At 41.2% G+C, this 23,418-nt stretch overlaps 2 protein-coding genes across 3 annotated transcripts; one reads left to right on the forward strand and one right to left on the reverse strand.

Annotated features, from left to right (window-relative positions):
• Positions 1-1,185: 1,185 nt before the first annotated feature.
• On the reverse strand, positions 1,186-12,263 carry Mrps11 (mitochondrial ribosomal protein S11). Its single transcript, XM_047541175.1, has 7 exons — positions 12,141-12,263; positions 11,906-12,045; positions 11,677-11,787; positions 5,848-5,946; positions 3,804-3,933; positions 2,413-2,478; positions 1,186-1,682 (listed from the first exon to the last, which is right to left on the reverse strand). The coding sequence occupies exons 2-7, from the start codon at positions 11,968-11,970 to the stop codon at positions 1,575-1,577; spliced, it is 579 nt and encodes a 192-aa protein (XP_047397131.1). The 5' UTR covers positions 11,971-12,045; positions 12,141-12,263; the 3' UTR covers positions 1,186-1,574.
• A 27-nt stretch (positions 12,264-12,290) lies between these two features.
• On the forward strand, positions 12,291-20,214 carry Mrpl46 (mitochondrial ribosomal protein L46). Of its 2 annotated transcripts, none has more exons than XM_047541173.1 (4): positions 12,291-12,560; positions 13,868-14,057; positions 15,019-15,192; positions 19,830-20,214. In XM_047541173.1, exons 1-4 carry the CDS (start codon positions 12,333-12,335, stop codon positions 20,078-20,080), a joined length of 843 nt encoding a protein of 280 aa, XP_047397129.1. In that variant the 5' UTR covers positions 12,291-12,332; the 3' UTR covers positions 20,081-20,214. The 2 variants fall into 2 exon arrangements, with proteins under 2 accessions (XP_047397129.1, XP_047397130.1); XM_047541174.1 differs by having other exon boundaries at positions 12,301-12,560; positions 13,872-14,057.
• Positions 20,215-23,418: the final 3,204 nt, after the last annotated feature.

The following is a 23,418-nucleotide window of genomic DNA, read 5'->3' on the forward strand; positions in this document are numbered from 1 at the left end:
ACTGCTACAGAAGTTCTCACATCTTTTCCTATACAGCAGTTGTTTAAAAAAATTTTTTAATGTGTGTTTATATGTATATGTATTTTTTTCAAGGCTGGGGATGGAATCCCATGTTTCATACACACTAAGCAAGTGCTCTACCAAGCTACACCTACAGCCCTCCAGTCAGGTTTATTTAGTCATTAATCTCAAGATAATCTTGATAGGTCCTACCGAGAATGAAGATAAGGCAGAAGGGAGATATTTTTCCTTCTACGTTCTCATCTGGGTTCCTAGACTCCCTTTCTCTAGCTCCAACAGCCTTTTCTGCCAATGTGAAGGGGCATTTGTGGATTTCACTACCATGAGTACAGGCCTATCGTCGGACTCAACCAGCAGGGCATGGAGGTATACTCCACAGTGCCTTCCCCTCTGGTTAGCAGGCCCTTCTGTAGCCTCATCCGAGAGGAGCAGTGCTTAGTGTACAGGACACCTCCTTTTTGGCTTGTGAAGCTCTCACCCTTCTGTGGAAGAGGGTTGTCTCTTGTCATGTCTCTATAGCCCTCACCTTTGGCTATATACAGGGACTGTGAGGCCCCAGCCGAGGAGCAGTCAGCAGCCTGGGGATCCTCAGCTGTGCTCACCTGTCACTGCTATCTGGTTTCCATTAGCTCACTTTCCTGCACTTCTTGATTTGGCTCTCCTAGAGCCCATCATGCCATCTTCCCTAGTTTCTAGAGAATTTCTTATCCCACCATCCTCCACTTTGAGATACTCCCTCTTGGGTGCTGGAACTGTCAAGTTCTGTGGAGTGTGTAAAAGACAACTGCCACTTGAGGATGGGGAATCTGTTGCTACCAGAATATCTGAACTGCAGACAACCCTCTGCACTGTTAGGGCTAACTTTAAGCCTGCCCACTGACTGGAGTCTTCTGTCAGAATGTGGGGGTGGAGAGCAAAAGAGCTCTCCATTTGGGGTCAAATTACAGGTCATTAGTAAGAAAAGTTACTATGAAGAGCTCTGGAAACCCTGGTTGAGGGGCTACAACAAAATATGGGAGGCCAAAGAAGGGATGTGGTAAAGAGCAGCTCATATTTACACTTTAACGCTTCCACAGAGGGTCTCGCTTCAGTTGAGCCTTTTCCAGAAGGAAGGGGGGATTACTGTTTGTCACTCCAAGAGCAAAAACTCACAATTGCCTCAGATAGTACAGATAGTCCTTTATTTTTACACAGCAGAGGCTGGGGCCTGGGCCTCAGCTGCCCCTTAGCTTTCCTGTGTATGAGAAGCATGTGGCTTATAATGTGGCTCCTGATGGAGCTGTCCACCTCTGGATGCTGATAGAAGAATTCACAATTAGTGGGCATGCTGAAGTTAGCCGCAGCAATGCAGGTTTGTCCCTGCTTGTGGAGCATGTCCACCTCTGTTAGAGGAGCCAGAAAAGATTGTGGTACATGGAGGCGGAGCTTCCTGTGGGAGAGCCAGATGGTCTCCAAAAGGTCTTCTTCTGGAGACAGTTTGGCCAGGAGGCTTCTTGCAAGGTCCAGCTAAAGGCGAGACTTGAGGTCAGGCTCCAGAGCAGGCTTCCTTCCAATTACAGCCTCCGAGCCTTCCTGGGGCGGCAACCATTGTGGGGGATGGGGGTGTTGTCTGTGATTGAAATCACTTCTAGCCCCCCCATGGTCAGTCCCTTGATGGCAGACTGGAAGCAAAAAACAGAGGAGATTGGTGTAGTCCTAGAAATGATGACCCAGGACCTCCAGACTGGGCTGAGGGGGATGGTGTGCTGCAGGGAAGGGAGAACGGGGCTTGGATACCTACAATCCCGATCTCATTCTACTCTCACAAATCCTTTAACCAACTTCTCAACACTGCCTGCCTCTCAAGTCACACTGGCCACCTCCTACCTTATGCTTTACAATTTGAAGACAAAGTCTCCTTATAGACCCTTGCATACCTTAAGGATCTTTTGTAGCTTTACCTAAGCACTTTCCTCTCCCTGGAATGTATATACACACACACACACCTCATCATTCTTGTAAAGTCAGAGATGTCACCTCTTTGGGGAAACTAAAGATCATCCCTGCAGGGTGTGGGACCCCTCCACAAAACCCCAGTGCCCTGGGCACATGCTTCACCACTGTACTCACTTACTTAGGAATCTTTTTGTGATGGTCCCCCAGCGACCACCCTCCCTTTCCCAGAACCTGGCACATAGCAGTCACTCGAGAAGGGTCTGATGAATTAAACTAAGTGATCTAAGTTTGCTTTGAGGGACTTAGTGAATTATAGGAACAATAGAAAGAAACTTGAAGCCATGTCATGGAAATCCACTAACAGGGACATCTGCATTTTTTCTATACGTGGCTCTCAAGCCCCAATTTCTCTCACTAAAGCAAGCATACACACCATGGAGAACCGAGGTCACTTACCCAGCGCCCTGGCCCCAGGCCTTTCACCACCACTCGGATGTGGGTTACACCCTTTCCTGTAGCTTTCTAGAGAGAAGCAGCAAGTGGTTAGTGCCCAGGTTACTGCACCCCAATCTCTTGCTACTGCCTTGGTGTGCAAGAGGGGAATGGCACCAGCAGAAGTAAGAAGTGGGGCAGAGAGAGAAGGAAGAAAAGCAGAGATGGCTGCAATGGAGGACAGAAGCCAGCAGAGACCACACAATGCAACAAGTCAAAGAACTAAAGTGACTGATCTTTTCACTCAGGATAGTACCGCCACCTAATGGAGATTTTGAAATATTGTTCAGATTCTTCTCAGGTAGGTAAATGTAGAATTTCAGACCATGAGGTACCACCCCGGACTTCAAGACTGACCCTAAATATCCACTTAAAAAATGTTATTTAGGGCTGGGGGTAGCTCAGTGGTACAGTGCTTGCCCAACATGCATGAAGCCCCAGCAACATGAAAAATAAAAGGGTTAATTAGTGTTAGAGTTAAATTTTGCTTTCTTGATTATAAAAGCAGTTCCTTCTAGAAACTGAAAAAGACACAAGTTACTCATAACCTACATTGCAGAAGCCACTGTTAACAATGACGTATTTCTTTGAATTATACATAATCTATCCATTATTTGACCTTTCTATAATTTTTGATGATCATTAACATAAAGCAATCAATATCTTTGGATGCCAAGTTTTGTGTGACAGTCAAGGTTTTTCTTCAGGAAATGCTTCTAGTTTGGCAGAGTGTAAACATTTGTAAGGCCTCTGCTATAGCAGAAAGTGTGCAGGTTTTGGTTGTAGGCCAATCTGGATTTAAATCAGGGAACTGAACTGCAGCTTGGCTCTAAAGTCACACACACTCAGATTCTTAACTGGTTCTTGAAAAACTACATAATACTAAGGGTCTTTTGAAGAATCATGGTAATAAATTCAAATTGCTTGGAACATAGTAGTTGCTCAAAAAATACACTAATAACAGTACACTAACAATTTGCTTCTAGAAAGTCTACAACACTTCACAATCGAACTGGTACTGTGTGAATCCTCACTAAACTGCATGCTCCCCAGATAGACTACTATCACCCTTCCCTCACTCCACTGGTCTTTAAATTGAAGGGGCTTTGGTTCTTAAGCCTTTAGCATCCTGGCTCTTATTCTTAAAACAAACGAAGTGTTTTACCTCCAATGAAGCTAAGAAAAAAAGAGAACCTTGTCACATAGATCTCTTCAAGTCACCTGCAGAGTCAGGGTATCTAACAGGGTTGCAAATACCTCATTGCTTTTGAATGACTAAGGAGAATCATCTGCAGTGATCAGTCATACAGAGAGCAGAACATACTGAGATGGAAGTACAGAGCACGTGTACTTACTGCTGCTGCAGCTATGCCTGCTGTCTGTGCAGCTATGCCTGTGCCCTTCTTGGCATTCCGAAACCCCTCTGTGCCACAGGAAGCACGGGCCAGGGGCTGGTGAGTGGCAGAGACCACCTGGATCTGTGTGCTAGGAAAAGGAAAAGAGGCATAATGGATATAACTACTGTTCAGGGAAATAAAAGAGACCTACTTACTTTAGGCCCTTAGAAGTCAGAGTAAGAAAGAGAAAAAAATTCATTTGCTTTATCTTGAGTTGAATGCTTTTTGAACTCCTTTAAGAAGTATCAGGAAGGGTCAGAATCATCCCCTAAGCCTAATGGAGAACTGACAGGTCATATGATCTGAAGAGAGCTCCACAAACTGAGGATGGCTAAGCATCACCAGAGGAAGTGTCTTCCCTGTAGCCAGCACTTAAATTAGGTGTGCTGTCCTTGTCTTTTTTTCCCCCCAAAGAAATTAGATGTTTAATTATCAGGTAATTTTTCAAGAGTTTTCATTAGGGAAAGTTTCAAACATGCTTCCCATACAAAAGTGAAAAGAACAGTATGTGAACCAGGAACTCATCACCCAGCTTCAATTACCAACTCATCTCCAATTCAGCCTCATCTATAAGCCCTGCTCCCACTCCCCTTACCAATGGATTATTCTGAAACGAATCTCGCACCTATCATTTCATCTGTAAATATTTCAGTTCATACCTCTAAAAGACAAGGACTATTTAAAAAAAAACAAAAAACCACAAAATGATTGTCATGAACAAACTGTCACACTGGATAATTCTTATGCTTATTATGACACTCTGTTCCATGATCAAAAGTAATTTTAAATAAGTGAAACATTTTCTCTAATTATCTCTAAAATGTTAAATTACAATTAAGAATGGCTTTAAGAAATTCTAAGACATGCTTTATGTTTCTCTTTTAGTAATCATCACTCCATTTTCTGGTCTGGAGAGCTGCCTGGAGCTCAGAGCAGAGGGAAGTGAAGGCTGTTGTATGGGTGTCCTGTGGGAGGCAGCCCTGTACTTAGGGATCTGTTTGTTGGCCTGGCTGTGGCTCTGCCATTCCCCCTGCCAGGGCTTCTTGCATTTTCTGTACTGAACAGACGGGTAAGATCCTTGCTTGTTTCTAAGATGACCTCAACAGTGATGAATAGAAAATACCATTGAGACATCGAGGGGCTGAAGGGCCAAAGAGGAGGAGAAGGAGGGGGAGGAGGAGAGAGATTAGAAGAGTAGAGAGAGACACACAAAAGCATAGAACTGACCTTTGTCCCTATTAGGGACAGAGGTAAAGGAAAAAAAATTCAGCTGCTCTCATTTCAAGTTTATCTAACAAATGAATCCTATAGCATTTCATCTGTGCCACACACTCTAGTCTGTGACTACAGTCTCTTGTACTGTTCTTTAAGTTGCCTGGTGGTCAAGCTATGATCAAATACAGGTACAAATACAGATTTCCAAGTATGGGCCTGACCTGTGAAGTCACTAATACCAGCAATGCTTCTGTAGTCCACACACGACAACTCCCTGGACACCTGTTTGTATGCCACACAAGAACATTAGTCTTGTCAATCTGAACTCACCATTTGCATGTAGTCCCTACAAGGCAGAGGTCAGTGCATAGTGGCCCAACCACTAAAGGGAGAGCACCTATTTGGAGGTTTATATTCTGGTTTATTAATAATGTATTTATAGATCTCTCTTATTTATATATTTCATCCGCCCTTTTCCCCAGTACTCAGTACCACTTAATATACATCTTCACAGTGGGACCATCTGCCCCTAATACAATACAGTCCCTCTAATAACTCTTGAGCAGGACTGGGAAAATATTATTCCCAAGAAGGTAAAGAAATCTTGTAAATATGAAAGACACAATCTATTTTATATTTTCATGAGACATAAGGAAATTTTGTAAAGACAAAAGTTGTTTTCCCCAAACAAGAGGGAGTAACCTGGGGAACCCTGACAGACTTCACACAGACTCTACACCCAGACCTGCACCCCAAGAAAGGATGGAATGGCTTCCCTCCCACTTACTTGTTGTAGGATGCTTTAATGTGTGCAACTGGGATCTCCTCAAATTTCTTTCCTGCCCATCGCAGAGAGCTCTCCTGGCCTGGAACTGGAGGGTAAATGCTGCAATTAGAAGATATATTTTATTTAAAATTGCCTTGATTTTTTAAATCAAAGGAATATGTCACATGGTTAAAAAAATTAATAAATCAAATGGTACAGATGAACCCAGAATGAAAAACAATAGCCCTGTCCTACTCCAAAGACAGCTGTCCCTACCATTCCTTTCCAATCCTTCCAGTATCTGTGAATACAGTACTTAGGTTTTTTTTGTTTGTTTGTTTTGCAGTGGGATCACCCAGGGCAAGTACTAGCTGAGCACTCTACCATGGAGGTACATCCCCAGCCTGGGGCTATTTCTCAACTTGTTGACTTCAGACATAGGTAGTGACTTTCTACTATGTGAAAAGAGAATTTAATTGATATGTCCTACCTCCCCTTGCTCTCTGGTAGCATAATCATATTTCAAGTCCTTTACAGACTACTCTTTCTGCAATTTAAAGACAGTCAAACTTCTGTTTCTTGTTTCATCAAACTGACAATATCTTGTCTATACTTTATAAAAATGATAAAGTAATTTTAATATTCATCATCACTATTAAAAAATATCCAGTATCCCCTAGTATTCTATGGACATTAGCCAACTTCTTCCCTAAGGGATAGACAGTAAGTATTATAGGTCTGGCAGGTCAAAGGGTTTATTTATTTATTTATTTTTGGTACTGGGGATAAAGCCTGGTGCCTTGCACATCCTCGGCAAGTGCTCTACTACTGAGCTACATCCCCAGCCCTTTTAAAATTTTATTTTGAAGCCAAGTGTGATGGCACATGCCTATAAACCCAGCAACTAGGATGGCTGAGCAGGAGGATTGCAAATTTGAGGCCAGCCTCAGTAAGTTAGCAAGGCCATAAGCAACTTAGTGAGAACTTGCTTCAAAATGAAAAATGAAAAAAAAGGGTTGGGGATGTGATTCAGTGGTTAAGCCCCTCTGGGTTCAATCCCTGGTACCAAGAAAAAAAAAATATTTTGAGATAGGATCTTGCTAAGTTGCCCAGGCTGGCCTACAACTTGAGATCCTCCTGCCTCAGCCTCTTGAATAGCTGGGATTACAGGTATGCACCACTATGCCTGGCTTCTGTCACCACTACTAAACTCTGTCATGCTATCATGTATGTAGCCAAATAAAATAGCAAATTAATAGGTGTTGGTGTTCCAATAAAATTTCATTTACTGAAACAGGCCATAGTTTGCTAACCCCAATTCTAGACCAGCGACTCTCAATGTGTACTGAACAGCAGAGTCCCCTGTGAACATCCAGATGCTTAACTCTACCCAGACTTAAGGATGGGACCTTGGACCTATTTACACATACTCCAGGTGACTCAGATGTGGGAGCACTGGCCTAGACATTGTGTTGAGTTCATGACCTTTCAGTTTCAGTCTGACCTGTTTTCTGGTTTTCTTTGGGTAAGTACTCTTTATTTTCAGATGGAAAAGCTAAGGTACAAGTAGGGGCATAAGGTCAGGTGGTGGACCTAGAAGATCTGCTTCAGTTCAGAGCTTTACTCACCAAGTTGTGCTTTTCATAATTTAAACACACGATTATCATTGCAGCTGGAAGAAAATCACTGTTCTAATCTGCACACCTACATCAGACTCATGTTTGTGTCCCACATAGCCATGCTTGACTTCTACAATGAACTCCACTTTAGAAAATGCACTATAACGTGAGCACCAGCCCTACTGGCTTTCCAAGAGATGTTCAAAAACAAAACAAAACAAAACAATAGCACATTAGTACCGAAAGGTTACAAATGTATTCTTTCCCATGTCCTGGGCCCCATTTTAAAGATGATTTAGAACCTCAGCATGCTCTTGGCTTATCAGCCTATATGCTGGGATGGAAACTGGGTGAATCTTGTAGATGACATTAATGTTTATAAGATGTTCATTTCAGCTGGGCATGGTGGCATACACACACCTGTAATCCCAGTGATTTCAGAAAATGAGGCAGGACCATTGCAAGTTCAAGGCCAGCCTGGGCAACTTAGCAAGACAGTCTCAAAGTAAAAAAGGGTTGGGGGTGTAGGTCAGTGTAAAGTGACCCTGGGTTCAATCCCAGTACTGTGGGTGGGGGGTAAGAAAAGATGATCATTTCCCCACTGATAATTTTCCCTTGTTGACTTGAGGGTCAACAAACACAGGTCTATTAAGTCTGAGTGTAACCAGTGTAATGTCTTTTATAGATAGTACAGTTTTGGAACTAGAAGGATTCAGATGCTGAGCCATTTAATTGAAGACATAGGCAAGTTCAGACCTTTAAACCTCCCAGGTTCAATGTGTAAACAAATAAGTGGTTCATCTAAGGAAGTCCCTAAACATGAAAGACAAAGTGTTTTGGTTTGGGTTGCTTGCCTCTTTCTATTTATACTCATACCAGGAAAATGTAGAGAGGCAATCCATTTTCTAATTGCTGCCAGAGACAATGTTTTTCACAATGCAAACAAATGCAGAAAAACGCAAAGACCACAGCTCCTGGCTCAGTGTCCCTTAACACTACTCCTGTTATAACTATTGGGTTCTATTTCTAAACTTTGTTTCCTTTAATGATCATGTGTCTTCTGTCCTACCTTGGCTTCTTACTCCCTGGATCACACCTAACCTTTATCATTACCAATACTTGTTAACTCCACTGTAACTTTGGTTTCAAATACCATACACCCTGGCAACCACCTCCTGCCATACCCACTCACTTCCCCTGCTGTCTTCGCTTTGGGAATCTTTCAATCTCACAATCCAGTAACCCTACCAGCTTTCCATTGTCCCTCACACTCCACATGTATCTACTTCTCTCCTCACCTAGACTGAATCTTGTGGCCAATTCTGACAATTACTCCCTTGCAGACACTCTCAATGCTCTGTTTCCTCTTACTTCATTTGTGCTGTCCTGGCAATCGTTCACGGTGATCAAATCCACCTCTCCAGTCACTCTGAACCTGTGCAAATACAGAGCAATGCTGACTGACTGATCTCTCTACCAGGGCTTCTCAACCTCAGCACTATTGACATTTGGGCAAGATAATTCTTCACTGTGGGAGGCTTCCCCGTGAACTGTGGGGTGTTTAGCAGCATCCCTGGCCTCTACCCACTAAATATTGTCACCAAGTTGTGATAACCAAAGATAACCTCAAACATTGCAAAAAAGTTCTCTGAGGACAAAATCAATCCCCATGGAGACTTCCTACCCTATTTTAATGACTTCTAGCATCAGGTGGGCACTCAGTACTGCCTGGCAATCATCCCTAGTCCAATTATCCTTCCATTTTCCTGGATGACTCTTCCAAACCTTTGTCTCCCCAAATCTCCAACTTCTTCCTGTTTCCTCAATGCCAGCTGATGACCTCTACAAAGAAAGGGCAGCAATCAGAATTTCTTCTGGCTCCCACTACCAAACATCTGTGCCCATAGCCTTTGCTGTCTCTCCCCTTACCATGTTCCACTTGTCTATTAGCCCTCAAGGACAGTGCTCCAGCAATGTTCCACTTCAGTACTGTCATTCTTTCCCTTATCTACTGCATCATTCTAGCAGCAAAACATACTGTCATATCTCAAACCTAAGAAAAAACCCAAACCTCTTGAACCCAAAGCTCCCTTTGGCTGCCCATTTCTCTGTTCCTCTTACAGCAAAGCCTCCTTAAGGAACTAACTATATTCATGTTTCTTCCTGTCTTCTATTCTTCCTGCACCCACTCTAATCAGATGGTAGCCTCTACCCCTCCACTAGAAGTGCTCTAATCAAGGTCACCAACTACTTCTATACTGTTAAATCCAATGTGCAATCCTACCATTGGTCTATCCACCTATCATATCAGTGTGTCTGACAGGCTGATTCCACATTTGAACCACACTAAAAAATCTTTTCTGGTTTTCTTACTACCTCTCTGGAGGTTCCTTGTCTCTTGGTGGTTCTTTCACATCTCTCTAATCTCTAATAGACTTCATTGTATCTCCACTTAGTGACTAGGCATCTCAAACTTAACCAGCCAAATCTAAACTCATGGAGCCTCTCCCATATTAATAAAATAAAAACTCCATCTTTCCAGTTGTTTAGGTTAAAAAATTTTGAGTCTTCCTTCACTTTTTTCTTTTTCTCACACCTTATATTAACAAATCAGTCTGACCATTTATACTACTTCCATAGCCAGCTCTGTGGTCCAAACCTCCATCATTTCTTCCCTGGATTATTTCAGCAGTATTTTAACTCCTTGGAAGATTTCTTCCAGCTTCCATCCTTGCTCCCTGTGGTTTAATATCAACATAGCAAACAGACTCTTTTAAAAAGTAAGCAAGATCACTTCAAACATCTATTCAACTCCCCAGTAGCTTCCATCTCAGAGTAAAAGCTAAAGTTCTCAAGATGACCTATGAGCTCTACAGAATGTGGTTGTACCTACCTGCTAGTATCCCTGCCTCTCACAGTTATAACTTCCACATTTTACTTGTTTTCTATTTACTGTCTCCTGCCCACTAAAATTTAAGTTGTATGGAAGGAAGGCTAAAAAAAGCTCTGCTGTTTGGTCAGGGATATATCCCCAACACTTTGAATAGTGCTTGGTATGCTGAATTGAATGATTACAACAGAATCTTGGTTTAAATCCCTTCAATAGCTCCTTACTGCCTGCAGTAGAGACAGTATGAAATCTCCAGGGTGACAGAAGATACCTTCATCACGACAGGATGCGTAATGCCAGTTACTTGGGAGGCTTGAGGCAGGAGGACTGCAAGTTTGAGACTAGCCTCGGCAACTTAGCAAGACCCTGTCTGGAAAAACAAACGAACAAACCAACCAACCAACAAACAAAAAACCCCCAAAGAAACGGAATAAATAGGGCTGAGGATGTAACTCAGTGGTGAAACACTTGCCTAGCATGCACAAGGTCCTGGGTTTACTATCCAGTATTGAAAAAAAGGACCTTCACCATTCTGATTCCTTTTGGCTTACTAGCCTTATTTTTCATCACACACACCTGAATACACCATATTCATTCAAACTGCACCCTTTACAGACTGTTATCTTTGCTTACGGTTGATCCCTTTCATCTTATCCAGGTGAATTCTCCTTCAATTCACTTCTGAGCTCATTGAATTATCCATAGTTTTGCATGCTTTTCTCAGGAGTGGATACTTATTCTTTCATACTTCCAACCAGTTCTAACTCCATCATACTATTAATCAGATTATGGTGAAAACGTTTGCACATATGTCTTTCTTGGAAGACCCTAAGCTACTTCAGGGCAGGAACGATTTTTTCTATTTCCAGCAATTAGCACTGCACTGAATGTGAGGACAAGTGGATGTGTCCACTGCCTGCACATGGAGGTATTGGCACTGGTGGGAAGCACAATGCCAATTCCTAGGACTGAACACGAAACTCACCCTGGACCTTCAATCAACTCCAAGAAGTGCAGGATAATCTGTTTCATGGTGTGTCACCCCACTCTTCCCATTTTGTGTCTGAGGCGGGGAGGTTATTAGCTTGACGTGAAATTCATCTCAAAAGGATTTAGAAAGCTATCTGACATTCATTCATTCAACCAACCGATGTTCACAGAAAAGTTACTTTGTGCCAGAGCTCATCTCATTTAATTTCCATAACCAAAGTATTACCCCCACTTTTAGATAAGACTCAGATAGATCTGCACAGATGTCCAGTGACAGAATTGGGAATTCACGGATTTTCAATTCTGCAGGAGTGCGGGTCTCCTGAGGGTTGGACCAGAAGTGGCCCTTACCTGAAGCTGCTGTGGCTCGGAGCAGCCTCCTCAACTTCCTGCTTGGCCGCCGCATCTTGCAGTTTCTGGGCGCCGGTGTGGATAGTACGGGATGGGACTTCGGCTACAACCCTGAGGAGAAGGAAAGCTCGAAAAAACTCCGGCCTAATGATCAACAGTGCCCAATAGCACATGGGCCACTGGCAGGAGCGCAGGACTGCCATGGGCTCCAGAGGGCAATCGTTCTTACCCGGTTGTCCCGGGCCGAATCCACGACCGCAAGATCCAAGACCCCGAGTTTCTTACAACCTGCATGACTTGAATTGACCCCAATCAGTTCCGGTCGGCAGCGTCCGGCATAAGCTGTAGTGACGCCCGCACCTTGAGCACCTGTGGGTGAGGGTACAGAAAGGAAAGTCATCTGATTGCTCTTTATAAGGCCCATTAAGTATTTTTATTCAAATTTAAGTGGTCTATGAAAACACCTGGGAAGCGCTTCCCCTTTTAGGGTTCTAATATGAGAGCTTGACCCTCCCCGCGACACACATTGGAATGGTTCGTTCCAATAGTTCTTGGAACAGAACTCCCCTATCTTGCCATCCGCGTTGCCTTATGGGAATACGGGGTTGGCTGAGGTCCCCGCTGGGAGTCGCGGTGCATTGTGGGAAGGCAGTAAGATGGCGGCGCCCGTTAGCCGGACTCTGTCAGGGTTGGCGAGGGGCTGGCGGAGATTCGAAAGGATATGGACAGGTAGCCTGGGTTTTCGCAGCCTTGCCCTTGAGGCCGCCCCCTCAAGAAGCGAGTCCCCATGGCGCTTGTTGGGCGCGTTGTGTCTGCAGCGGCCACCGCAAATATCCAAACCGCTGACCCCACTGCAGGAAGAGATGGCAGCTCTGCTGCAGCAGGTAGGATTGAGATACAGGCGTCAAGGGGAAGTAATAGCTACACGCGGGCCTTGGTTCCATCTGGACTCTGGCACCAGTCTGTGCCAGTCTTTGATCAAGTCATTTCACTACTCTGAGCTTCCGTATACTTATCTGCAAGATGGAACAAATCTTACTAAGTTGGGTTGGAATGTTGTGAACGTTTCACAAATACTGTTTTCATTGGCCTTCTTTGTTGTCACTTGGGGCACTTCTTAGGAAATATTTTATTTCTTGTTCATTCAGCGCAGTAGGGCTCTAATTGCCAACAAGAAATCAGTACTGGTTGCAAGGAGCTCACAGACTGGAGAGGAGACAGCCTTTGTGATGAGTGTCAGGAAGTATAGTAGACAGTGGGCACATCTGTAAGATGCCTGCGATAGAGTCTGCTGTGTTTTACCTAACAAGGTTATTTCTGTGAAGGGCAAGTGAGGAAATATGGGCAAAACCTAAGTGAAGTGCCTGTGAAGGTGTTAAATCCCCACAGATAGTGACTGAAGGGTGTTATGTTTCCCTAGAATATGAGATGTTTTCGTCTTGGGCTACTGATAACTGTTGAACTTTTCTTCTGTGTTTTTTGCTCAGTTTGTTAATTTACTAACTCGGCATGTTCAGTCAGTATTCACCCCACAGATATTCATAGCACATATCAGACAGTGTGTTAGGTGATAGAGATGCAGAAGTGGATAAGACAGGCATAGCTACGGTTTTCAGAGAGCTTCAGTTCAGTGGAATGGGGGAGACAAGACAATAACCAAATAATCACATGACTAATCACAGATTCTGATAAATACTTTAAAGGAAAACAGTACTATGAAAGTGCTTCACAGGGACATCTCATTTTTATTTTATGGGTGGTGCCAAGGAATGTCTGTCTGAGAGAGTAATGTGAGATCATACAGATGAATAGAAATTCTTGCAGGAGAAAAAAAAACGAGGGAAAACACTTTAGAAAGAAGGGACGACATCTGTAAAGTCCCTGAGGCAGGAAAGACCTTGGTGAGTAAGATGATGATCAGGGATTGCTGTGACTGGAGCATAAGCAGGCAGGCAATGCCTGTCCCATTCCTTTGTTCTTTGAAGCAGTTTTGATCCCCAATCACATTCTGACATTTTGGTAAATGTAACTCATGCTTAAAGTGCAGGTGACCTTTTTCTTTGTTTTCTCTCTGTGTCGTGTTTTGATTGTGAGTCTAGTTATAGTAAGTGATAAACTTCTGAGTCTATCAAAGATGCCATTACTTTGTTCTATTCTATTTTTTTTGTTGTTGTTCTTTTAATTTTCCTAGATAGAAATAGAGAACAGCCTGTATTCAGACCATGAGCTTCGAGCTCTAGATGAAGCCCAGCGACTGGCAAAGAAGAAAGCTGACCTTTATGATGAAGAACAAGATGAAAAGGATATATTGCTTGTGCAAGATTTGGAAGATATATGGGAGCAGAAATTTCTACAGTTCAAACCTGGAGCTCGTATAACAGGTTTATGATCTTTTTAGGCTAAAAAAAAAGGAAGGGATAGGGGTATTCTGGTTCTCAAATATAGTACAATTGCTTAACCTGTGCTTTGTGTTTTAACTAACAAATTATAATTTTTTTTTTTTTTTTTTTTTTTTGGTGCTAGGTATTGAACTCAGGGGTACTTAACCACTGAACCACATCTCCATCCCTTTTTTGTATTTTCTTAGAGACAGGGTCTCACTGAGTTGGTTAAGGCCTTGCTAAGTTGCTGAGGCTGACTTTAAATTCATAATCCTCCTGCCTCAGCCTCCTGAGCTGCTGGGATTACAGGTGTGCACTGCTGTGCCTGGCCTAACAAATAATTTTAAATTACAGAACAACTTTGAGAAAAATAATTTTCCAAATTCCTCACATCTACCCTAATACAGATTTTAAAAGGCCTTTGTTAGTTTTGAGCGGGGGTTAGGTAAGAGTGTTGGGGTAGCCTTTTATCTCCGTTAAGCTTTATGAATGTTATCTGAGTTTAACTCCCATTCTGGGACAGAGAGTGGTTTAAAGTAGGCCTTTTTCTTCTTGTTCCTGTGTTTTATTGGAAATGTTCTTAAAGAAGGGAGTTCTATTGTCTTTGTTTTACAGAGGCAGGCTGAAGAAAAGAGAAAGTGAGGGCTAGTTAGGTCAGTAATAGTGTTAAGTTCTATGAAGTAGTTGTATTTGAATTATGGGTGTTGCTTCTTTTTTAAAAGCTCAGAGTATATTTTACTTTTTAGAGAAGTTCAAAGCTTGGTTTCTTTTTCTTACTTTTCAGTTTCTTTAAGCATAAGAGACTACACCCTGAAGGAGGTCAGAATTAGAATTAAAGATGGGTCAGGGTAGAAATTTGGTTATAATTTCTTTGAGAGAAAGTATAATGACTCAAAGAAACATTTTAAAATTCAAAACTCATTGGTCCTGGATGATTCCACTGACCCCCTTTTCTTTGTAGAGGCTGATAAAAAAAATGACCGAACCTCATTGCATCGGAAGCTGGACAGTAACCTTATCCTGTTAGTTAGAGAGAAGCTTGGAGCTGAGGATGTTTGGATGCTGCCTCAGACAGAATGGCAGCCTGGGGAGACCCTCCGAGGGACAGCTGAGCGAACCCTGGCTACGCTCTCAGGTGAGTTCCTCAGAATTGCACAAGATTCACTTCAGACTCAACCAGCAGATTTATAGGCTGATTGTGGTAAAGGGCTTAAGAGTAAAGAATGGAAGGTTAATGGATACTGATGTTTATAAAGGGTTATTCTGTAGGATGTTTAGCAGTATTTCTGGCCTCTGCCGCAAGATTGCAGTAGCACAACCTCATTCCCACCCCCACCCCATCCCTCACCCCACTACCAAAATTATATGTATACATTGCCAAATATTACCTGGAGAGCAAAATTATAGTGGTCGGGAACCACTATACTGAACTGTTGAAAGGGATGCCAAGAGTTTCCCCTGGCTTTTGTGTCATACCTTTCCATGTTGCTAGCATGAGCTTCCTACAACACAAATCCCGTGTCATGCTTTGCATAGAATTCTTAAAAGTTGTCCATAAAAACTCAAACTCTGAAGCACAACCTAAAAATCCTTTTTGTTCTGGTCTTGATCACGTTAGTCTTCTGTCTTGCTGAGTTCATGACATTCCAGGTTCTAACCTAGTAAAGCTTCTGCGTTCCTTGAATAATGTGGTCTTTTGTATGTTTCTGCTTTGGGCCATGCTAGTGCCCAGACAGAATGCTTTTGTCCTCCATTACCTGACTGCTCAATTTATAAGACTCGGCTCATATGCTATATACCTTCTGTGGTGGAACCTTCCCTGAGCCTCTAGACAGAGAGAGCTCCTTTTGCTCCTGGGTTCCCATGGCACATGGCTGTGCAGCAGACCAGACATTTTACTCTGTGCCTACCATCAACTGTGCCCTCTTCAGACAGTGGGGTCACAGTGATGAATTGGACACTATCCCTGTTCCTTCGGAGCTCATGTTCTAGTGGAGAATATATTCTCTCACATATGCCATTACATTATAATTGTTTTTTATATATTACATTTCTCTCCCGAGCCAGAATTTTGAGTTTCTTGAAGGATGGCCCAGTACATGTTCTTTTTTATGATTTTAGCTCTCAGTATACTAAGTAGGTTTTTGCTGAGTGTTTTTTGAGTAAATGATTTGGTGGTATAGGTGCACAACCACTTGGCAGACCTGCTACCAGCATAAGACTCCTAGAAAAGCATCAGCAGCCAGTGTATGCCCCTTAACCCTTTCCTACCAGGGACCTCTGTGGCCTATAGGAGAGGCAGCAATGCTCAAGGGAATATAGAAAGCTTGGCTTCTCTCAGTCACTCCGCTGTCACATTGGAACTGATAGCTGGTTTTTTTGCCAGGATCCTTGTGTCCAGATGTTCAGCTTCCTTTGCATCAAACCTCCATGACGTATCTGCTCAACTCTATTTCCTGTGTGTCACAGGGCAGGAGTTCTTATTTGACCATATACTTTCCTTTTTTTCATGTTCCCATTGTAATAAATATGTATTTAGGGAAATGATATTAAAAGACATTTATGTCTGCTAGCTGTGTATAAAATACGTTGATTTATTACAAATATCTATTACAAACTAAAGTAGCAAATAATAGAAAATAATTAAAACAGCAAAAAAAACTCAAATAATATAGGAGAAAAGTGGAAATACATTATTCCCCATTGACTCCATACTTCCCTTATCTGCAAGATGAAATTTCTGGAGGTGGAATTCATGGGTGAAAGGTATGCACACTTAAGTTTTTGATGAGTACTGCTTGCTAGTCTCCTAGAAAGTAGGTATGTAATAGTTGACATTTTCAGGAACAGTATATGGGAGTGCCTGTTTGCCTAGACCAACATATGAAATAGGCCTTTTTTAGTTTTTGTCTCTCCAGTTAGTAAAAATGATCTATGTTGGATTATCATTTTCAAGTTTGCTCGTGAGATTGACTATCTTTTCATGTTTATTGACTTTCTTTCTTTTTTTTTAATTGCCATTCAGATTCTTGGCTCATATGTATAATGAGCTATTTTTTCTTTTTGATTCGAGTGTATTTTTTAACCCATTTTTTCCAGATCATAGAAAGGCAACATGCATCATTGCATTATTGAATTAAGTTTGGAAAATTCTGAAAAGGGTAAAGAAATATACTAGTGTAATTCTATCATTCATAGATACCTGCTGCAAGCATTTTGTATTGTATGTGAATTCACACCATATATCAATTCTTCATCTAATGCTAGTAGTGCTTTTTTTTTTTTTAAAAAAAAAGAATATGAGAAAAGCAATTCACATGTATGGTGAAAAATTACCGAGCAGTATTTAGTAAATGTGGTATAAGAAGTAATTTCCCTTCTCAGAGGCAACTTTTGTTAACAGTTTTTTTTCTCTGAATCCTTTAAGAAATTTTCTGTGCATATTCAAGCACCTAAGTATTTTTCTATTTTTTCTACATAATGGGAGCATGTACACATACTTCTTTTTTCCTCATGTAGCTTTTTAACATCTTTCCAGATCAGTTTATAAAGACTGATTTTAAACGTTTTTAACACTGACATACTATTTCCTAATATGTTGGTACTGCATTGTGTAAGATGTCTGTTGCTTTTACAAGTAAAGCTGCAGTGAACATCCTTGGGTGCTCATCTTTGCTCGCATGGGCAAATAAGTATGCTGGGAGGATAAATTTCCAGCAGTGGAATGGTTAAAGTATATGTATGGTTAAAATTGATACCTCTTGCCAAACAATGGTGGTAATAGTCATTTATATCCTCATAATGTATGTGAAGGTACCAATTTTCCCCTATCCCTTACAAGTAGCGTATAGGTCATATTTTTTCCTATGGTAAATTTCAGTTTATTTATATGGTGAGTAGTATGAATTTTAGTTTATTTATATGGTTAATAGTATTTAGTAAATGTAGTATAAAAAGTAATTTTACAGTTGTTTTTCAGTATCTGTAGGGGATTGATTCCTGACCCCACCCTGCCCCTAGATACCAAAATCTGCAAATGTGTCAAGTCCCTTCTACAAAATGGCATAGTAGTATTTACAGGTAACCTGCGCACGTCCTCCTGTATGCTTCAAATCATCTCTGGTTTACTCATAATACCTAATACAATGGAAATGTTATGTAAATAGTTGTTATACTATACTGTTTAGGAAGTAATTTCAAGGAAAACAGTGTATATGTATTCAGTACAGAGACAGTTGTTTTTCCCCAAATATTTTCAACCTATAGTTGGTTTAATTCATGGATTCAGGACTGGCAGATATAGAAGGTCGACTGTAATGATATGCTGCTGTTTGATTTGTACTTCTTTAATTATTAATAAAATCGAGTACCTTTTAACTTTTAATGTATATTTATAGTTAATTGATTTTTATTTTCATGTGAACTTCCTGTTCATGTGCTTGGTTCATTTTTCTTTTGAATTTGTTGTTGTTGTTGTTGTTGTTTTTTTTTTTTGAGACAGGATCTCATCCTGTTGCCCAGACTGGCCTTGAATTCATGTTTCCCTGCCCCAGCCTCCTGAGTTACTGGGATTACAGGCGTGCACCATTGTACCCTGCTCTCTAAAGTGTTTCTTCTCTCTCTCTCTTTTTTAGTACTTGGGTTTGAACCCAGGGGCACTCTTATTTTGAGAAAAGGGTCTGGCTAAGTTGCTGAGGCTGGCCTGGAGTTGGGATCTTTCTGTCTTAGCATCCCAAGATTATAGGTGTTTGCCAATGCACTTGGCTCTCTAAGTATTTCATGATACCTTAAGATATTATTTCTTTGTTGAATGTGTTGAAAATGTCTTTCCAAGTCTATTATTTTGTCTTTGATTTTTTTTTTTTTTTTGCTCTTTTTTTCTTACAGAAAGATGTAGTTTTTATTTAGACAAACCCAAATCTCTTTTATGTTTTTAAATTTTTTTTTTTTTTGGTCTTGCTTATGAAGTTCTTCCTCTGCCAATAATTCAAGAAGTACCCACATTTTCTTCTAATATGCTAATGATTTTTTTAAGTGAAAAACTTAAAAATATAGAAGGATTCAGAAAATATTAATTGTTCATGAAGCTATCATCCACAATGAACAAATCTTTTACAGAAATTTGAAATTTCTGCCAAATCTTTGATCTAACGTATAAATTTTGATGTAAGAGCTAAGTTTGGGATCTAGCTCTGTTTTTCCATTTAGCTAGCTAGTTCATCAGATGCCATGTAGTAATTAATTTATCATTTCTTCATCCTTTGAAAGACTGGCTTAGGGTTGTTAACTCTAGTTATAGACTGCAGAAACTGTCTATTAACTTTATTTATGATGTTTTCTCCCTGTAGATATCAAATCTGAGGGCCTTTTTGTGCTTTGCACATGACACCCCTTTTAAAGGTGGGCAAACTTTGCTTTTTAGATACCACATGTCCTGGTCTTTTATTGACAGGTGGTAGGTGAATGGGCTGAATGTAGCAGGTGACTGTTCTGACTCCCAGATAGTGCTACTTTAATTGCATTGCTGAATTTTAGTCTAAAAGTGGTAGCTTGGCACCTGGGAATGATCCAGAGAAATGTCTACTCCATGGCCAGGAAGCATTTGGATTGAGAAAGAGGAGGCTTTTTGCAGGAATGATCCTTTTCTTCACTTCTGGGAAGGGGTGACTTTCCCAGAGACATCCTATGATTTGGGAAGCTGGAACAAGCAGATGAGTGTATCTTTATCTTTAAATTTTTCTTTTTTTTTTTTTTTTTTTTTTTCTCCCTTAGAAAACAACATGGAAGCCAAGTTTCTAGGAAATGCACCTTGTGGCCACTACAAGTTCAAGTTCCCCCAGGCAGTGCGGACAGAGAGTAACATTGGGGCCAAAGTCTTCTTCTTCAAAGCACTACTACTAAGTGGAGACTTTTCCCAGACCAGGAAGAAAGGCCATCATGTGTGGGTCAGTAAGGAGGAGCTGGGTGACTATTTGAAACCAAAATACTTGACCCAGGTTAGGAGATTTCTTTTGGACCTCTGATGGACTGAGCTGCCTGTGGACAATGCTCAGACAAGTCATGGGTTAGGGCTTTAAGGACATTTGTATGGTGGCCCCACATTTGCCGGGAATGTCAAGCAGCAAACTAAATTCTGAGAATTAAATGAGTCTGTCGTCGTGTTGTCTCAACTGATTTGCCCTTTGAGGATGACTGGCTTCTCCCAGTGAAGAGGGAGCCATCTCTTAGGGTGCCTTTCCATTTTCCCCAAGCTGATAACTAAGTATTGTATTACTTTTTATTGAATTAACAGGCCTACTCAGCTCAGGAAGAAAGAACAGAAGGATATGAATTGACCTGAAGCCTTGAGTTCTGTGGAAACTTCTAGGCCCATGAGAAAAACTTAATTCCATGTAGCTTCTCAGCCATTTTTCATTTTATTTTCCTTTTCTTTTCCTTTTGATATGAAATAATTTTAATCTTGCCTAGGAATTAATGCCTTCTTTTCCCTCCTTTCCTCTCTCCACCTTCCCTTCCCTTTTCTTTCTTTCAAAAAGTATTTTATATTTAAAAAGAAGTTAATCACATCTTAACCTGTTTTGAAAACAATCATGTGAAATAATTTAAGTTTAACTTATCTCCATTCTGCAAATGGAGGAATCATGGCCAGGCTATAACTTGGCTTAGAGTCATGCTTTGCATTCCTGATGGGTGCTAGAGAATGGTGATCTCTTGCTTCTGGGTTGGGACTTTTTGGCTATTGTTTGTTTGGGTCACCACTGGTCCCTAGTGCCTGGCACATAGAAGGTACAAATAAATATTTGCTACACAAGTGCAGGAGAGCAAGGAACTTAGATACATTTGTCTGCCCAGAATAGTGGTTCCAGTAGGAAGACTACAGTCCTGGGTCCCATTAAACTTTACTTGGTTTCCTCTTAAACCCTTCTGGGTAAACAGACTGGCTGGTATGATGTGAATTTGTGAAGTGGGATTTCTGTTTCTGTGTCAGATGTAGTCTTGTGTTCTTACACAGGGCCAGGGAAATTGTTATCTGTGATCACAGTGAGGTGCCTAATCCTTGTATCCCTCTCTTTGCCCTTTAACTCATTATTGAGGGAAGATGTCTCCTGGGTGGGGCTTGCTTATCACCAGCAATAATGGCATGTTGGAAAAGCCTGGGTGTAGCCATAGGACCAGGATGCACTTTCTGGATTCTGTAGTGTGTTGTGTACATGATCTCTACTGCCTATTCTTAGGACCTTGGGCACCTGTAACCTAGAAGGGCAGAAATCATCAATGTGAATTGGCAATTATTTTCATAAGGTGCATAAGAAGGTTTGCTTGTTATAACATTGTTTACATTGTTTTGTTTTGTGTTTTGCAGTGCTGGGGATCAACCCTGGCCCTTGTGCTTGTTAGGCAAGTGCTCTACCCCTGAGCTCCAGCTCCAGCTTACAACTTTGTTTCTTTAGGGGGAAATAGCATATGTCTGATGGGTAAGGAGAGAGATGGTGTCAGGATAACCTGAAATTCTGTTAGTTCCTTTGAGATTTCTCCCAGAACATTTTGAAATCACAGATAAGATTGAACACCTTTGAGAAAAAACCGAGAATTTCATAGAAATGTCATTCTTTTTTTGCAAATAGGACTGATATAGTAGCTTCAGAAATCACTAATAGCCCTTCCATTATATTCAGCTCTCTGGGGAAATGAGTGGAAAGGAGGAAACTGTGAAGATATTCTACTCCATTTGTTTTATTTATTCATTTTACTTTTTAAAAATTGATGCATTATAATTATACATAATGGTGATTTTGTGTTGTTCATAGATGCACATAACATAATTTGCTCAATTTCATTCTGTACCCACTTTTAAAAAATTGTTGAAGAAGGCCCCATCTTGGACCACATTTTTAATTTTGTCGGAACTTCTCTCTACTAGGACATATTTCTCAGGAAATGGCATAGGTACAGGATTTAAAGCCAGGTATTAGTGTACACAGTGGTGGAGATTAAATTGCATTATTAGTCTCACTGGGCTTGTTTATGCTCTGTTAGTGCTCTGGCTACAAAAGTCCATAGGTTTTAGGGGTCTTCCCCAAATGCTGTTATTTTTAAAGTGTGATTTTGCAGAATGCAGGACATTCAGCTTTGTAGTACAAATGACTACTGCTTGCTAACTTGAACCTTCTACTGACTGCTAAACATGACCAAAAATTGTTTCTAATGTTTCCTTTGGGGGAAGATGACCAGGGACAAAATAAGAAGTGATATTCTCTGTGAACGGATGCCTGCCTTCAAAGCAAACTACGTGGGAGGAGAGTGGTGTTGTGTGATGTGGTGGGGACTAGGAGTTGCAGTTTGAGGTGTGTTTGTGCAACCTAAAAAGAGGAACATATGTGTGTAACACATAAAACACCATCCAGCTCATCAGAAGGATCCTCCAGAGGTGTAGGTTTAGACCTCCACTTCATTTCTTTCCCAGATGATCTCCACTGTTTGTTTGTTTGTTTTTGTTTTTTTGGTTTTTTTTGGTGTTGGGGATTGAACCCAGGGGTACTTAACCACTGAGTCATCTTCCTAGTCCTTTTTAAAATTTTTTAATTTTTTAAAAACATTTTTTAGTTGTCAATGGGCCTTTATTTTATTTATTTTTATATTTATGTGGTGCTGAGGCTCAAACCCAGTGCCTCACACATACTAGGCAAGCTTTCTATCACTGAGCTATAACCCCAGCCCTAAAATTTTAAATTTTGAGACAGGGTCTTAACCAAGTTGCTTAGGGCCTTGCTGAGTTGCTGAGGCTGGCCTCAAACTTGAGATCTTCCTACCTCAGCATCCTGAGTCACTGGGTTTACAGGCATGCACCACTGTTCCTGGCTATAGTCACTCTTGACCCACTTTTGCTGGTACTGTGGAGAAAATACTACTGTGCTTATTCCTGGTCACTTGCCTTCCAGGTAACCTCTGCTGGAGCAGTTCTTTTTTTTGTTACCAAGGATTGAACCCAGAGGCACTTAATCACTAAGCCAGATCCCCAGCCCTTTTAAAAATATTTTATTAAGAAACAGTGCCTTACTTAGTTGCTTTGGGCCTCACCAAGTTGCTGAGGCTGGCTTTGAACTTGTGATCCTCCTGCCTTAGCCTCCCAAACTACTGGGATTACAGGTGTGCACCACCTTGCCCACCTTTTGCTGGACCAGTACTGCAACAAGTGTTTCTACACTTAGCATTTCATAGGGTAATTAGTCTGACTCTCATACCTCACTGAACTTAAAAACTACATAAATTAAAGCTTCTATCCCCATGAATATCCAACTTGGAGTCAGAAAACCAGCGTTTGAATTTGTTTTATGATCTCAGGCAAATTATAGCAACTATC

The sequence above is a fragment of the Sciurus carolinensis genome, chromosome 2 (genome assembly GCF_902686445.1).
Source record: "Sciurus carolinensis chromosome 2, mSciCar1.2, whole genome shotgun sequence".
NCBI classification, from domain to species: Eukaryota; Metazoa; Chordata; class Mammalia; order Rodentia; family Sciuridae; genus Sciurus; species Sciurus carolinensis.

Excerpts from the sequence above, each read along its gene's own strand:
- Mrps11 (XM_047541175.1), bottom strand. The coding sequence starts at position 11,970 with ATGCAGGTTGTAAGAAACTCGGGGTCTTGGATCTTGCGGTCGTGGATT. Across the intron at positions 11,788-11,905 it reads ATTCGGCCCGGGACAACCGG|GGTTGTAGCCGAAGTCCCAT; the intron begins GTAAGAACGATT and ends CCTTCTCCTCAG. Across the intron at positions 3,934-5,847 it reads ATTAAAGCATCCTACAACAA|CACACAGATCCAGGTGGTCT; the intron begins GTAAGTGGGAGG and ends TCCTTTTCCTAG.
- Mrpl46 (XM_047541173.1), top strand. The coding sequence starts at position 12,333 with ATGGCGGCGCCCGTTAGCCGGACTCTGTCAGGGTTGGCGAGGGGCTGG. Across the intron at positions 12,561-13,867 it reads TGGCAGCTCTGCTGCAGCAG|ATAGAAATAGAGAACAGCCT; the intron begins GTAGGATTGAGA and ends TAATTTTCCTAG. Across the intron at positions 15,193-19,829 it reads AACCCTGGCTACGCTCTCAG|AAAACAACATGGAAGCCAAG; the intron begins GTGAGTTCCTCA and ends TTTCTCCCTTAG.